Source organism: Pleurodeles waltl, chromosome 12 (assembly GCF_031143425.1).
Source record: "Pleurodeles waltl isolate 20211129_DDA chromosome 12, aPleWal1.hap1.20221129, whole genome shotgun sequence".
NCBI lineage: Eukaryota > Metazoa > Chordata > Amphibia > Caudata > Salamandridae > Pleurodeles > Pleurodeles waltl.
The window spans coordinates 616,693,429-616,710,543 of NC_090451.1; the positions used below are offsets into that span (position 1 = coordinate 616,693,429).

Below are 17,115 nucleotides of genomic sequence, written 5' to 3' on the forward strand. Positions count from 1 at the left end.
TGCAACTGAGAAGTACTTATTTTGCTTTCATTGCTGCAACTACTTTTGAACGTGTGCTTCCAGTCTACTAATTTTGTCTCTCAGGAACCTTGCGGTGAAGAAATAATAACAATAAATGTCTTCTTTAAACTCAGAAGTGCATTCCAGAGAGGTTCTGTAAGCTTGGTTATGAGATAAGGGCAGGAAAGCAGAACATCAGGCCAATTGTGATATCAAGTTATACATCACTGACGATTACAGCACATATATGCACTCAACAATCTCCCCCTGTGGCCCTGGCTAAAGTTGACATTATCTGGAAGAACTAGTGTAGTCACAGGTCAATATCTTCCCTTTGTGATAGATTAATGTTCTACGTTCTCATTTCACTGAAGTCATTGCCATTCAGATCATATCAGTAGTTGTTTCTGCTCTGAACAAAATAGTCTATTCTGGATGATGATGGAAACTGGAGTATTATGCAGTGAGACTGGTTAGGTGTCAGTATGCAATACTCTCACAATACCCCAAACTGGGTCATTTGGATTCACAATAGTAAATCCCTAGCTCAGTCCTGGTATCGTGGCACAGAGCAGTCAGGCTTTACTAGAGGAACGTGTAGAGCATTTCAGAGTACCAACATGGATAAGCTAAAGACATGACTCAAAAGAAATCCAAAACCAATTTATAAAACTAGAGCAAATTTTTATGTAACTTTAGACACCAAAAGAAACACAATCATATCAGTGTAAACAGAGTGATGGATTTTTGAAGGAAAAATAAAGCAGTGCAGAGTACTACTGTCAAACTTTATATGGTCAATGGAAAAAACAGCTAGTGACAATAAGTCACTTGCAGGTCGAGTCAAGGGGAAACCATTGGGGGTTAAGGTGTTGCAGGTCCCAGGACCAGGGTTCAGCAGTCAGTGCAATTTTACCTGGCTCGAGGGGCCCGGTGCAGATTTGGCCTGGCTGTCCTTTGTGCTGAGAGTAGTAGCCGCAGGTTCTGAAAAAACAAATTTAGTCAGTGTTGGTGAGGAAACAGATTCAAAGACTGGACAATGGAGGCAATGAAATGGGTGGTTGAAGGGTTGAAGGTGCTGCAGAGTTCCCTCATGGTACAGGGTTGAGCAAAAGTAGTAATAGCCTGGCTGGCCACCAACAAGCCTTGGCAGCGGCAAACATAGTGTACGGTTATTTCAACGTCCCGAAGTCCGGGGGAAAACAGTAGCCACTTGAAACTTGTTGGAGGTCAGGACTACACTTCCCACAGTGCACTAGAACATTTACTTTTGGGTCATTTCTTGGCAGGCCCGATGGCCAGTGATTCTTTGGTTCTGGGGGCGTGCTTTTACCTGCGTGCTCCAGGGGACTAGTACCTTTAGTCCAAGGGAGTTCTGGAATTGCCTTTGGTGCATAGATAAGTTCTTCTTGCCTTTGGAACTGGTCCCTGGTCTGGGACGAGTTGCAGGCATGCAGTTGCAGGGTGGTTGCCATAGATGCAGAGTATAGAGCCTTTGCTTTGAGCAGGTCTTGAAGTCACAGACTCTGGTCTCTACTTTGTCCTTGGGTGCAAGTGGAATCAGATCTGCGGTTCTGGTGCCAGTGGTACCCCTTAAATCCTAGATTTAGGGGGCATTAGAGGTGTGGGTGCAAGTGGCCAATGGACTACTGGAATCAGCGGCCAATCCTTTCCTGAGGTGACTACATCCGGGAGTCTGTTTAAGCTTTTCTAAACAGAACCCTCTATTTTGCCACTTTTCAAAATGGCAGAACCCATCCTCGGCTTTACAGACCAGGTAGCCCACCCTAAGGCCTAGCCATCTGGGGGGGTGGACTCCTCCTTACTACCAACTTTTCCCACCGTCCGAGGCTGCAAATGTGCCAGGAGCATGAGGATGGCTTAAACCTCCTTTGGGAGTCAGCCTGCTTGCATATCAGAGGTGGTATAGGCTTTGAAGCTTACTTCCTTGATCGGACACTTCACTAGCCATCATGTAAGGGAGGAAGGTGACACCTCCTGCCCAAGCAGGCCTTTGTTTCTGATTTCTGAGAGTGTTCACATCTCCTGGCAGGGGAAACAGATTCCTGTCTCAGTGGGAGAAGCTCGTAGGCTGCCAACTCAGGCACAGAAAAGGCTAGGGCAACCAGATGGTCAACCTCTAAGGTAGCCACCTGGGTGCATGTCACATTAAAACTGACTTTGGAATAATGTCAGGTTGAGTGAGACTAGTCATTTAGTACCAGACATGACATACTTCAGCGGGGCCATAATGGAGCTGGCTAATTAAGGGCAAAGGAGTAAATTACTCTGAAAATACTCTGTTGCCCTGACTCAGTCCCCGCCACCCAAATTTAGAAATGACTGCCAAGGTGGCTGTCTTTTCTAAAGCACTGGCAGGAACTGCCATCACAGCAGTTCGAGTCAATGTTTTTTAAGTTTGACTCACAGCTCCATCAACATGAGAGAGCCACCGTCAAATTTATATTTTATTTATTTTCCCAAAAAAATCACAAAAGAAAGAATCCCTCCCTCTCCATTGCAGTCATCTCCCTTGGCTAGGGGGACATTTTTTTAGATTTTTACTGCCTCTTACCTCCAGGATTTGCCTGGAGGTTACATGCAGCAAAAATGGATATATGTCTTCTAAATTGGGTGGGCGGAAATATAGCCATTTCTCCATTGATTCAAATTCCGCCAGGCCATTGAAAAAGTTTGCCCATGGCAGAGACAGAGTGGTCTCTGCCATGACCAAACTGGACCACCTGCATCTAAATTTGGCAGGTGGACCATTATATTGGTGATAAGAATATTCCATCACAGTTGCAATGCAGCAGCATTCTTAACGGCATCATAAAGATCAGGCCCTGTAGCAGAGCCGATGCGACTCCGCTACAAGCAGATCCCGCGGGAGTCATGAAACAGTGCCCTGGGGGCACTTTCCTAAACCCGGAAGTCACGTCATCGGACGACCATACGGATATCCGATTAAAAATATCGGAAGTCCAAGATGCAGCGTCACCGCCGACAACAAGAAGACGAACGGAGACGCCGGACAACGAGGAAGACTGCGGACCAGAATGAAGACGAACGAAGACGCCAGACAACGAGGAAGACCGCAGACCAGAAGGAAGACGCGCCTGTGACTACTCCTGAGGAAGAATCGCCGCAGTGCGACTCAACGCGCCAAAGTGCCAGCCGCGTCCCTGGAGGGACGTGGCTCTCGTAGGTATGTGCCTGCATGCTGAACCCCTCGGGGTATTACTGGTAAGAAAGGGCTTCATAGGTCCTTTTTCCCACGTTAGTTTGATTTTTTTTTTTCAGTCACTGGGTATTTTATTTCTTATTTTTGTTTCTCTTCCTCCCCTTTCATACAACTGTTGGGCTAAAAGGAATACGAGCCTAGATCCAGGGTTAAGGCTAATAAACCCTGGTAACCCTATTGTGTCCTCATTCAAAGAAGCTTGTTTTCTTTTTCATAAATATAGATAATTTATTTTTGACACTAATCACTGGGCTCAATTTTATTGGTTTTTCGGTGAAATGTCCCGCCCCGCCTATTTTGAGGGAAAATAAAAGATCTGAAAGAAAAGACTCTTACCTTTTTTTATTTATTTATGTTTTTTTCTTCTCTCCTCTCCGGGGGATATCACCGACGCCGGCCTTCTCCATGAATCGCTCCATACCTGAGAAATAAGGAAAGAAAAAGAGAAATAAAGAAGACCAGTCAGAAGGACAAAGAAAAGATACGAGAAGAGCTGAAAAAAAAGATATACAAAAAGCACATATAAGATTACAACAATATATACTTAATAAACTATCAAACCATCCATTTTGTGTAGAGCGTCGTCTATTCTCACAGCGAAAGAATCCTCCACAGGCCTATAGTCTCTATTTACAACAAATCAATGAAGAGGCAAGAATTAAATATATACATGTACATAAGTAACGACAATCGAATGATCTAACTACAGTACTTCTATAATGATCTAGATAAAAAGACCACAGTATACAACAAGTTTCAAGACAACAACTTAAATCACATTTAGAAAATTCATATGCAGGTAAAGATTCAGCCCCTCATCACGACTCTGGCAGTCCTGCGACTGCCAGACTCGCAGTGGCGGTCAGACCTCCGCAGTGCCGCGGTCCGGCCTCCACATTATGACCGTGTCGAAAGCACCACGGTCTGACCGCCGGCACAGCCACATTTACGCCGGCTGATGGACTGGCAGTGCAGGCGGTCTCAATCCACCAAGGCAGCACTGCAAGCAGCACTGCCCTGAGGATTACGAGTCCCCTGTCCGATGGCTTTTACATGGCAGTTGCACCTCCATGTAAAAGCTGGCGGAGAAGGGATCCTGGGGGCCCCATGGCCAGCCCCGTCTGGCTTTCACTGTCTGCTTAGCAGACAGTGAAAAGCGCTATGGGTGCTGCTGCACCCAACGCATCGCAACATTTCCGCCGGCTCAATTATGAGCTGGCGTCAATGTTGTGGGCTCTTTCCCGCTGCACCCAGTGGGAAACTCTTAATAGCCCTCGCGGACAGATCACCGCACTGGCGGTTTTCTGACTGCTCGGCTTCGGCAGACGGGTGTTTCCGTCCATCGAAGTCATAATAAGGACCTCAATATCAACTATAGCAAAAAATACCATCATCCAGATATAATATTGCCATACTGAACTAACTAAGATCACACATTGCACGTCATATTTGATACTGAACCCAGACCACCATTTAGAGAAATTGATAGAAAGTATAATAATTCAAAACATAAGAGAAAAAATATATTGATTATGTAATTCAAATATAGTGCTTCCATAACGTACTAGGTAAAAGAGCACATTGCACAGCAAAATTCATACCGAAATGAGAATCTATTACACTTGATTCTGTTATTTCTATCTATCTGATTCATTCTTTTCACATAAGTGAGTTCGAAGAATTTAACTTGGTACATTTTTCTTTGCCAGTGAACAAAAACAAGTGGCTCAGTTTTTTCCAGTATTGCAGATCAAAGAGCGAGCTATGGGCATAACAATAAATAGAAGCTTTCATTCAGCTACTGAAAAACATCCAACCCTGGGGTCATCATTTCTGATTAACCCAAACAAAATAGTAAAAGACTAAAGCAGAAATGGTTCATTTATTCATGAATCTAGAAATGCAGGTCGCTGATCCCAGAAATAGTACAGAGCTGGCCAGATGGTGATGACATGCTGCCAATCTCCTTTCCCCTCTAAATGAAATCTAAAACATCGATTCATGACAGAGGGATAAAACCTGCTCACTAATATAGCAGTATATAATAGAGAAGCCATTAGGCAAAAACTCCATTCCCCTAAAATTGCCATCCTTACATTGCTATATTGGCTTAGTGCTTCCCCTCCTTAGGCATAACCTAAGTCCTGTTTCATTCTCTACTTTCTCAAAGTGGTTTGTAAGCAAGTGAATGTGCTGCCTAAGCAACACCTGTCTACACCAAGCCACCCATACCTTTAAACTTGTATTTAAAAAACATTTTTTTAAATAATGGAAGCTTTCTCCTCTAGAGATGTTGATTATTTTGTAATAAGCCTTTATTTTTTAAGAAAGCTAAGCCACCGTTTTTTACCAATGTTGCTATGTGAGATAATGAGTTGAACCCAGGTTTTCCAGGCATTGCTGTATTTGAAAGTCACACCAACATGGAAACTCTTCCAGAGATGCAGTTCATCATTAGACAAATGTATGTCAAAACCTGCACTATCATTCAGTAGGAGAAGTTCATGGCAGTCTGTTATATAATATTCTTTGATGGGTTAATGGTTGTGAAAAGAAAACACCTGAATTGATTTATTTTTTGGGGGAACATTAAATATTTTAATAAAAAGTGGCAATTGAATACTTGCCTCCTCAGTCATTGCATAGAATAAATAATTGTCAAATGTCGGAGTGGAAAGTGTGTAATTGAAATTAGAAATAATAACTAATAAAGCCGACTGGTAATATAGTCGAAGGTTGGGTAGGGTTAACCCACTGTGCCCTCTATCTAGTTGCAAGTAATACAAATTCAAACAAGTGTGGTGGTTGTTCCAAATAAAGCTGTATAGCAGTGAGTGAATCTGGGCGAAATATGTTTTCAGGACTGTAATAGGGACATTCGAGAATAGGAAAATAAATAACAAAAACATTGACATTTTGATAGGTCCATTCTGCCAATAATTGAAGGAGGTAGAGCTTTCCATTTAAGGGGTGGATTACTCGATTTCACTAATGTGGCATCATAGTTAAATTTAAATACTTCACCATGATTGATGTAATATATATTCCCAAATATCTAATTGGGTGGATAGGGTTGTACCTGGAAACCAAACTCTGAGAGAGATGAGGGAAGATAGCATTAAATAAAATAATTCATGTTTTCCCTGGATTAATTTTTAACCCCCAATCGATCCATGTTCTTGAATTGTTACTAGCTTTTGAATATTAGATTTCTCTGCTCTCAAATAAACAACCAGGCCATCAGCATATAATTTAAATTTATTTATACTGGCAATGGGAGAGCAGATTTTTATCGTCTCCATGGCTGACAATAACAAGGGACTCTCTTTTAGTCATTGCCCTCTAGATATGAACACTTATCTGAGTATCCTAAGGGTTTGAGGGATAACCTAGAATCAGGCCGTCTGCTCCGAAGGGGATTAATAGCCCTTCAGGCGGAACCTGTCAAATATACTTTCCCAGGCTTACTCAGGTATAGGGGAAGCTTTCACTGCCTCTGGTATAGAGTTGAGCTCCATGCGGTGGGCCTGCGAAGTGCTGGGTATTGTAGTTTTTTTTTATAATTTAGGTGCCATTGAAATGTGACTGCTGTGCAATGTACCAACAATGAAGACAACATAACGCTGGGCACCGCATATTTAATAAGGTTAGAACTTTTCCCCAAAAAAGTATTGCAAAATCCATATTTGGGAACTACTTCGGTATTCTTAAAGACCAAAAAGTACTTAAAGTATTAAAAAAAGACTTTTAAATATGGCCGCCACGTCGGGCGGCTCTCCTACTTGTCCTATCTCGGTGTTTACGCTGTTTCAGGCAGAAGCGTCGACTGCTCTTCCACCGCGGCACTTCCGGTGCGCTGACGTGGAGCAGCAGAGGCCTGGGGAAGCGCTGTTCGTAGTCAGCAGGAAGAGAGGAGTGACACCGGAGCTCAGGGGTCTTAGAAGTCCGGTGCCGTCTTTTGTCAGCGTTGGGTCACGGTAACAGCTGAACGTGCAGGAGCCCCCCATTGCTGATCGGAGAAAAGACAAGATGCTTACTAAGTTTGAAACCAAGTCTGCTCGGGTGAAAGGTGTGTGGGGCCGAGTGCCATTTGCAAGCTCCCGAGGGTGTAGCCTGTGTTCAGTTTGTTACGTTAATTCAACTTATAAGAATAGTATGCGAATAGTGGCTGAATAGTATGATGGTTTCTATCAGAAAACCACAGACCAGAGTTAAAATGGACTTACTCCTCATTGTTGCTAGACACGTTTCCACTGCTTTCCTAAAGGCCAGGAGGTTGGGGGAAGATTTGGTGGCAATAGATACATTATTATGAGCATCCCCCCCCTGAAGAAACTTCTGCCGCCCAGTGTCAAGCGCTTTAACTTGGGAACCACGGCCAACCATGCCGAAGTAGAACGAAGGGACCTGGCTCGAATGTACCAATAGAAGCCTTGTTTGAAAAAAGTTGGACCTAGCTTATTAAGTGCTTTGTAAGCAAAACAAAGCCTCTTTCTTATGTGGAGCCAAAGCAACTTCTTAATGTGGCAAGAGACAGAAACATATTAGTGAATATTTAGCAATAGCTGTGCTGCAAAAATTTGCTATAGCTGTACTGTGTTTTCTCGTGAGCACTCAAGTGCAAGGTGGGTGTGTTAGTTTGCGTTTACGCACATCGGTGGGTGGCGTTGATAGCCGCGATGTGGGTTGATCGTGTCACCCTTTATTGGTGCTTGCTGGCATGGGCGTTCGGAGGTGGTGGCAAAATAGTAACTAGGGTGCTTTAAAGATATGAGGGTGGTATTGAACTGTTGGTAGCGTTGGCGCATTGTGGTAGTGTTTTGGAACAATTGGGTTAGTAATGGCATTATTTTGGGACACTGTTGGGATGTATCAAAGTACAATAGCATCAACTAGCCCCTTGTCATTAGAATATTTCTGTTTTTACCGCTTTTTTTTAACCAGCAGAATCAAATCTTCTGTGACTTATCATTTCTTTTTACCTGTAATATCCATCCCAGTGTAAACATGCTTCAATCTTTTAGACTGAAAATGAATGAATGGGTAATATTCAATAGAGCTAGATTGTAACTGTTTTTATGTGATTGATGAAGGCGTTTTATGCAAAATGCCGATTAAGAGTGATGTATGGTTATATGTAGTGGTGGCAATGATTTGTGTCAAAGAAACATATGCTTACAAATATTTAGCATAAAATAGATATAAAAAAGCATAATTACATATTTTCAAATACATTGTTAAAGTGTATTTTTCTGTTGAATGGTTAAAGTCTTGATAAAGATCGCCTGACGCAGTACAGTTTCAGCATAACAGTGTTGTATATATGCGGCAGAGGCTCCTCCATTAAGGTGGAGGAGCATCACCCAACTGTTTTTTCCAACAGTGCAAACATGAAAAACAAAATGATAAACAATGTCATTATCATTTTATTTGTCATCACTGAGCCAGGCTAGCGTGGGGCCATCGTGACAGAAAGCAGCAAGTAGGAGGAGGAGTGTTGGGTACTGTAAGTGCACAAGTAGGTTTGGATGGCTGGCTGTCTTAGGGCAGCCTTAGGACAAGCTTACCTAGATTTCTCCAGCCCAAGCTGTGTTACACAACTGGGTGGATACCAGGCACAGGCTCCCTGACCCCAACTGAGTGCCAAACCAGCCCCCTCAGACCAATCCCTGGGTTTCTTTCATGCTGATTACCAGCACAAGAGCAGCATCTGTATTGGCGTACAGTAGTCTGGGAAGCTGTGCACAACCTTATGGACTGTACTGCCAGTGGTCAAGAGGAGCAGAAGAGCACTGAGGCAGATGCCAGCAGGTAAGTAGTCTATTATTTTTTTTTTGTTCCCCATCCACTTTTCTTCATCAGCAGTTGTCACTATATATATATGTATACACATGCACACATAATTTGCAACGCCGGAGGACAACTCAGAAGGTTGTGCACTGCAGGTTAGAGTGTCGGGGACCCAGGCTTGACTGTGCACGAAGGAAATCCTGGAAGAGTGCACAGGAGCCGTAGCAGCTGCAAATCACGCGGTACCCAGCAATGCAGTCTAGCGTGGGGAGGCAATGACTTACCTCCACCAAACTTGGACTGAAGAGTCACTGGACTGTGGGAGTCACTTGGACAGAGTTGCTGAGTTCCGCTCGTCCTGCTCAGAGGGGACCCAGAGGACCAGTGATGCAGTCTTTTGGTGCCTGCGTTTGCAGGGGGAAGATTCCGTCAACCCACGGGAGATTTCTTCAGAGCTCCTGGTGCAGAGAGGAGGCAGGCTACCCCCAGAGCATGCACCACCTGGAAACAGTTGAGAAAGCCGGCAGGATGAAGCGATACAAGGTTGCTAGTAGTCGTCTTGCTACTTTGTTGCGGTTTTGCAGGCGTCCTGAGCAGTCAGCGGTCGATCCTTTGGCTGAAGGTGAAGAGGGAGGTGCAGAGGAACTCTGATGAGCTCTTGCATTCGTTATCTGGTGAGATCCCCAAAGCAGAGACCCTAAATAGCCAGAAAAGGAGGTTTGGCTACCTAGGAAGGAAGATTGGCTACCAAGAGAGGTAAGAGCCTATCAGAAGGAGCCTCTGACGTCACCTGCTGGCACTGGCCACTCAGAGCAGTCCAGTGTGCCAGCAACACCTCTGTTTCCAAGATGGCAGAGGTCTGGGACACACTGGAGGAACTCTGGGCACCTCCCCTGGGAGGTGCAGGGGAGTTGTCACTCCCCTTTCCTTTGTCCAGTTTCGCACCAGAGCAGGGCTGGGGGATCCCTGAACCGGTGTAGACTGGCTTCTGCAGAGATGGGCACCATCTGTGCCCATCAAAGCATTTCCAGAGGCTGGGGGAGGCTACTCCTCCCCAGCCTTCACACCTATTTCCAAAGGGAGAGGGTGTTACACCCTCTCTCAGAGGAAGTCCTTTGTTCTGCCTTCCTGGGCCAGGGCTGCCTGGACCCCAGGAGGGCAGAAACTTGTCTGAGGGGTTGACAGCAGCAGCAGCAGCTGCAGTGGAGACCCCGGAAAGGCAGTTTGGCAGTACCCGGATTCTGTGCTAGAGACCCGGGGGATCATGGAATTGTCACCCCAATGCCAGAATGGCATTGGGGTGACAATTCCATGATCTTAGACATGTTACATGGCCATGTTTGGAGTTACCATTGTGACGCTGTACATAGGTAGTGGCCTATGTACAGTGCACGCGTGTAATGGTGTCCCCGCACTCACAAAGTCTGGAGAATTTGCCCTGAACGATGTGGGGGCATCTTGGCTAATGCCAGGATGCCCACACACTAAGTAACTTTGCACCCAACCTTCACCAGGTGAAGGTTAGACATATAGGTGACTTATAAGTTGCTTAAGTGCAGTGGTAAATGGCTGTGAAATAACGTGGGGGTTATTTCACTCAGGCTGCACTGACAGTCCTGTGTAAGAATTGTCAGAGCTCCCTATGGGTGGCAAAAGAAATGCTGCAGCCCATAGAGATCTCCTGGAACCCCAATACTTTGGGTACCTCAGTACCAAATACTATGGAATTATATGGGTGTACCAATGTGAATTGGTAAATTTAGTCACTAGCCTGTTAGTGACAAATTTGGAAAGCAGAGAGAGCATAACCCCTGAGGTTCTGGTTAGCATAGCCTCAGTGACGCAGTTAGGCATCACACAGGGAACACATACAGGGCACATACTTATGAGCACTGGGGCCCTGGCTGGCAGGGTCCCAGTGACACATAGACTAAAACAACATATATACAGTGAAATATGGGGGTAACATGCCAGGCAAGATGGTACTTTCCTACACATATCACAACCCATTAAATTGTATAGTATTATCTTATTACTGTACTTTCACTTTTACTGAGATAAGCACTGCCAAGGATGGTGCATTATTGTGTCTCTTCTCAGTTCGGGCCACCACACTAGCTCCCTGAGAAGCCTTTTACTGTCCTGAGAGCCAAGTGCGGAGAGTTGTACTTGGCTCAGTTTGTAGAGCCATAGTCGACGGATCCCAGTGGCAAACAGTTTAAACCATATCATTTACGGTGGGGGGCGAAATGAGCAACATGTCTTTATTGGTTTGAGAGAAATGTTTGGAACTCTGAATGTTACTAAATTGGAACACTTCCCTTCATGCAAAACGTTAAGATACTCAGTCAAGTATGGTGAGAAAATATTTGAATACGTTTTCCACAATAAGCTGTTGAACCGATTTGCATTCTGCTTATTACTCCTATACCTTCTCTAAATTCCTGAATCATAATTTTCTACGTCACCTATGCCCTTTCTGTATTTCAGAGCGTTAGTAGAGCTATTTGATGAAAACGTTGTGTATACTTTCTCTGGAGATTCTGTATTGTTTGGTGTTTAGTTCACTGTTAATTTTGGATTCTCAGTCTTTTCCTTTGGGTTGTTAACTGAATTCATGCACCACACTGTCTTCCTTTCCATGCCTTACTATGCCATTAGTTAACCTGCCTTCTTCCCATCCTCCCTTTGGGCTTGAAAAAAGGGTTCTTTAACTGTAGCCAGTTCATCCTAAATTTCAGTTTGGTGTTAAATAAGTAAGTATGAAACAGATGTAATCATCTAGAATGCATCTCTGATGTAACCATCACTTTTCTTTCATTATTTGCATTCTGCCTCTTAATTGTATAAGCAATGACAGTTTACACATACAAGCCCTGACTGTCAGAAAGACTATCAGAAGGCTTGCAATATCTTTATTTATCTTTTAGAATACAGTAATCACTGGCCTTGCATCTTCCTGGATTTTTTGTCAGCTACTATAGAGTGATCCACCCATTTTACGAAGGTTGCCAATATTTGTGAGCTCCTATGGAAAATTACCATGGACACTAAATTATAAGCAGAGCATATCATTGGTTCTTTTGTTGTCTCAAGGAGTGGTAAGAAAGCTGACACAAAAAAATAATGGGTCCGTCTGATATTACATGTGTGATCAGTAATTTAAGAATTTAAGTACTGCCAAGCAGTGATGACTTGAAGAAGAGCATGCTTTCCGCAGCCATTTGTAAGAATGTCTTTTTGGTTACAGCTTTTGATTTACTGGATCTCTCCATTGACAATTGTCAAGTTTTTATATATCCCTAGAAATATAAGGCTGTATGGAAGAAGAGATGGACACTGCAAGTGCCAGGCAAGCATTGGAGATTGTGATTCTTCCGACCTGTGCAAAGCGGTTGTTTGCCTATAGAGAATTTGATTTACCCAGTTCAAATTATTATCCCTTTGCCTTGTATTATTTAGGTATTGTCCTGAGTTGGGCATCCCAACACTGTGTCCTTATGATGGCCTTGTGGCCATAAGAGACCGAAACATCGAGGGTTCCTTCTCTTGAACATCATTTACTGTTTTATACTGTCCATTAGTTAATATCATTGTTGGAACAAAGAAAGAATTGTATGGGACTAAGAATTTATAAACCTATATGGTTAGGAGGATTTTGTGCTTCTCGGCGATCTTGGGTCTGGATTTATTCTAATATTGTTTGTGTGATCATTTGGGTGGCGTCCGTGTTGTTACATTGATATTTCTGTATTGTCTTGCCAGATTTTGAACATGTATGTGTCTAATGATTAATTCTTAAAACTAAAATAATTCATGAGAACGGTACGGCTTTGGTATCATGCTTTTCTTTTTTAGATTGATTACACTATTGGATCGTGTGACCAACAAATTGAAAAGTAGATTGTAAATAATTCCTGTAGAAACACTTTTCCTGTTCATCGATTACCCAGTTCTCTGGGGAAATATTGGGTTCCCCTGTTGCCTAAGAAGAAGGAAAGCATTGGAGCCACCACTCAATAGTCCACAGTAATTAGATACTGTGGCACACTGTTTACCAAGAAACGGGAGTTATGCATTTCCTCCCCTGGCTGTGAAATCAGCCTTTTGCTAAACGTTATCCCACTTCATTTGCAAATCAGGAATACCACCCCCTGCATGTTGCCTTAGCTATTGATTATATTAAACCATTCATCTTCTTCATGCGTGCTTCCGGCTGGCCATAAGAAATCTTCTGCAATATTTTGAATCTACTTGTGGCCTTTTAAGAGACACCTACTGCCATAGTTTTTGCATAGTTGATGCCATCTATATTTAGTGAAACCTCCCTCATTACACCATGTGCCACAATCCCCTATCCAAAGCTTGTTGATGTATCCTCCCCAGCTGTGTCTGTTTATGCTTTTTTTAATGCTTCCACCAGTGTTGCCCCCTCCACCCCTGCATCCACCATTAGCCACTCAATCTCATGTTGCCTCACTACCTTCCTGTACATCTCATGTCTGAAGCAGAGAATGCAGAATTCACAGCACTTCAATTTGTTTGGAACAAAAGTGCCATATTTGCGGGGAATACAGAAACTCAACAAAGGAAGTCTTGTATCTGAAATCACAGCATTCGTAAATAAATAACATTTCTGCCTTCTTGAGGATAGCCTCTTCGGATTCTAGATTATTACTCTTCTTCTGACCCTCAATTTTATCCTCAACCATTGCAACATAAGCTAAATGAAATAAGAATATGCCTTCCTTCTGATGCAGTACAGTTCATTTGCTTTTGTATCAGAGCTAGGTTCTACTATTACATTTTCGACTCATGAGTTATAAAACATAGGTGGGAAAGGAATGGGATATTGTATTTAAAAGATCTAATATATGCTGGGCTCATCAAAACAGGCTGCTCATTGATGCCTTTAATCACACCATCGATGGCACTACTGTGTGCCTGGTCTGAAAAGTCGAGCTGTTGTAATTACTCTACCTATACGTGGAGAGTAGAGCCACAATAAAAACATGTGACAAAAAATTATTTTACCTGATATTAATGAAATTATGATGTAATCTGTAGGAGATACAACTTTATTAAGTTGTTAAAGGACAGCCAATAGAAACTTCTGAACCTGTTCCAAATTTCAGAATGCTTATACATCAAGTATTTCATAGCCAATAACTCTCACCTGTGAGAGCTATTAGCTTTTGCAGTGTTTTGTAGCCACACTAAAAACCAGCGCGGATGCTTTGCAGTGTGGCTTAGAACTGCTTTAAACAAGCATTGGCAAAGCTAGTAGTTCTCACCTATGGAACATATATTGACCATGCCAGTATTTTTAAGCGAGGTTTGTAAAGAAATGGCTCCCTGTTGCAGTTTCCCCCCACTTTTTGCCTGATACTGATGCTGACTTGACTGAGAAGTGTGCTGGGACCCTGCTAACCAGGCCCCAGCACCAGTGTTCTTTCACCTAAAATGTACCATTGTTTCCACAATTGGCACAACCCTGGCACCTAGGTAAGTCCCTTGTAACTGGTACCCTTGGTACCAAGGGCCCTGATGCCAGGGAAGGTCTCTAAGGGCTGCAGCATGTCTTATGTCACCCTAGGGACCCCTCACTCAGCACAGACACACTGCTTGCCAGCTTGTGTGTGCTGGTGGGGAGAAAATGACTAAGTCGACATGGCACTCCCCTCAGGGTGCCATGCCAACCTCACACTGCCTGTGGCATAGGTAAGTCACCCCTCTAGCAGGCCTTACAGCCCTAAGGCAGGGTGCACTATACCACAGGTGAGGGCATATGTGCATGAGCACTATGCCCCTACAGTGTCTAAGCAAAACCTTAGACATTGTAAGTTCAGGGTAGCCATAAGAGTATATGGGCTGGGAGTCTGTCAAAAACGAACTTCACAGCTCCATAATGGCTACACTGAATACTGGGAAGTTTAGTATCAAACTTCTCAGAATAATAAACCCACACTGATGCCAGTGTTGGATTTATTAAAAAATGCACACAGAGGGCATCTTAGAGATGCCCCCTGTATTTTACCCAATTGTTCAGTGCAGGACTGACTGGTCTGTGCCAGCCTTCTGCTGAGAGACGAGTTTCTGACCTCATGCGGTGAGAGCCTTTGTGCTCTCTGAGGACAGAACCAAAGCCTGCTCTGGGTGGAGGTGCTTCACACCTCCCCCCTGCAGGAACTGTAACACCTAGCAGTGAGCTTCAAAGGCTCAAGCTTCGTGTTACAATGCCCCAGGGCACTCCAGCTAGTGGAGATGCCCGCCCCCTGGACACAGCCCCCACTTTTGGCGGCAAGTCCAGGAGAGATAATGAGAAAAACAAGGAGGAGTCACTGGCCAGTCAGGACAGCCTCTAAGGTGTCCTGAGCTGAGGTGACTCTGACTTTTAGAAATCCTCCATCTTGTAGAAGGAGGATTCCCCCAATAGGAATAGGGATGTGACCCCCTCCCCTTGGGAGGAGGCACAAAGAGGGTGTACCCACCGTCGGGGCTAGTAGCCATTGGCTACTAACCCCCCAGACCTAAACACGCCCTTAAATTTAGTATTTAAGGGCTCCCCTGAACCTAAGAATTTAGATTCCTGAAACTATAAGAAGAGGACTGCTGAGATGAAAAACCCCTGCAGAGGAAGAACAGAAGACACCAACTGCTTTGGCCCCAGTCCTACCGGCCTGTCTCCTGCCTTCCAAAGAAACCTGCTCCAGCGACGCTTTCCAAAGGACCAGCGACCTCTGAATCCTCAGAGCACTGCCCTGCTTCAAGAAAGACAAGAAACTCCCGAGGACAGCGGCCCTGCTCCAAAAAGACTGCAACTTTGTTACAGAGGAGCAGATTTAAAGACCCCTGCAACTCCCCGCAAGAAGCGTGAGACTTGCAACACTGCACCCGGCGACCCCGACTCGACTGGTGGAGAACCAACACCTCAGGGAGGACCCTCCGACAACTCCAAGACCGTGAGTAACCAAAGTTGTCCCCTCTGAGCCCCCACAGCGACGCCTGCAGAGGGAATCCCGAGGCTCCCCCTGACCGCGACTGCCTGACTCTAATTTCCCAACGGCTGGAAAAGACCCTGCACCCGCAGCCCCCAGCGCCTGAAGGATCAGAACTCCAGTGCAGGAGTGACCCCTAGGAGGCCCTCTACCTTGCCCAGGTGGTGGCTACCCCGAGGAGCCCCCCCCCCTTGCCTGCCTGCCTGCATCGCTGAAGAGACCCCTTGGTCTCCCATGGGAAACTATTGGAAACCCGACGCGTGTTTACACACTGCACCCGGCCGCCCCGCGCTGCTGAGGGTGTACTTTTTGTGCTGACTCGTGTCCCCCCCCCCCCCCCCCCCGGTGCCCTACAAAACCCCCCTGGTCTGCCCTCCGAAGACGCAGGTACTTACCTGCTGGCAGACTGGAACCGGGGCACCCCCTTCTCTCCATTGAAGCCTATGTGTTTTGGGCACCTCTTTGACCTTTGCACCTGACCGGCCCTGAGCTGCTGGTGTGATAACTTTGGGGTTGCTCTGAACCCCCAACGGTGGGCTACCTTGGACCCAAATCTCAAACCTGTAGGTGATTTACTTACCTGCTAAAACTAACCTTACTTTACCTCCCCCAGGAACTGTGAAAATTGCACTGTGTCCACTTTTAAAACAGCTATTTGTGTTTTATGTAAAAAGTATATATGCTACTGTAATTATTCAAAGTTCCTAAAGTACTTACTTGCAATACCTTTCAAATGAGATATTACATGTAGAATTTGAACCTGTGGTTCTTAAAATAAACTAAGAAAAGATATTTTTCTATAACAAAACCTATTGGCTGGATTTGTCTCTGAGTGTGTGTTCCTCATTTATTGCCTGTGTGTATTTACAACAAATGCTTAACACTACTCCTTTGATAAGCCTACTGCTCGACCACACTACCACAAAATAGAGCATTAGTATTATCTCTTTTTGCCACTATCTTACCTCTAAGGGGAACCCTTGGACTCTGTGCATGCTATTCCTTACTTTGAAATAGCACATACAGAGCTAACTTCCTACAAGGTTGTACACCAATGTGATTGCTGTTCAGCATGGCTAAATG

General features: G+C 44.5%; 1 protein-coding gene and 1 long non-coding RNA gene across 2 annotated transcripts in view; one reads left to right on the forward strand and one right to left on the reverse strand.

The window, feature by feature from the left end:
• Positions 1-843: 843 nt before the first annotated feature.
• Positions 844-6,768, reverse strand: LOC138267611 (uncharacterized). Its single transcript, XR_011199834.1, has 3 exons — positions 6,713-6,768; positions 3,581-3,665; positions 844-984 (listed from the first exon to the last, which is right to left on the reverse strand). It is a non-coding gene; the product is annotated as an uncharacterized lncRNA (long non-coding RNA).
• Positions 6,769-7,085: 317 nt separating this feature from the next.
• COPA (COPI coat complex subunit alpha) overlaps positions 7,086-17,115 on the forward strand; it is a 245,868-nt gene continuing 235,838 nt past the window's right edge. The window contains exon 1 of the mRNA XM_069217919.1: positions 7,086-7,313. Coding sequence (XP_069074020.1) covers positions 7,274-7,313 — 40 coding nt within the window. The 5' untranslated portion in view covers positions 7,086-7,273. The remainder of the gene's footprint in view (positions 7,314-17,115) is intronic.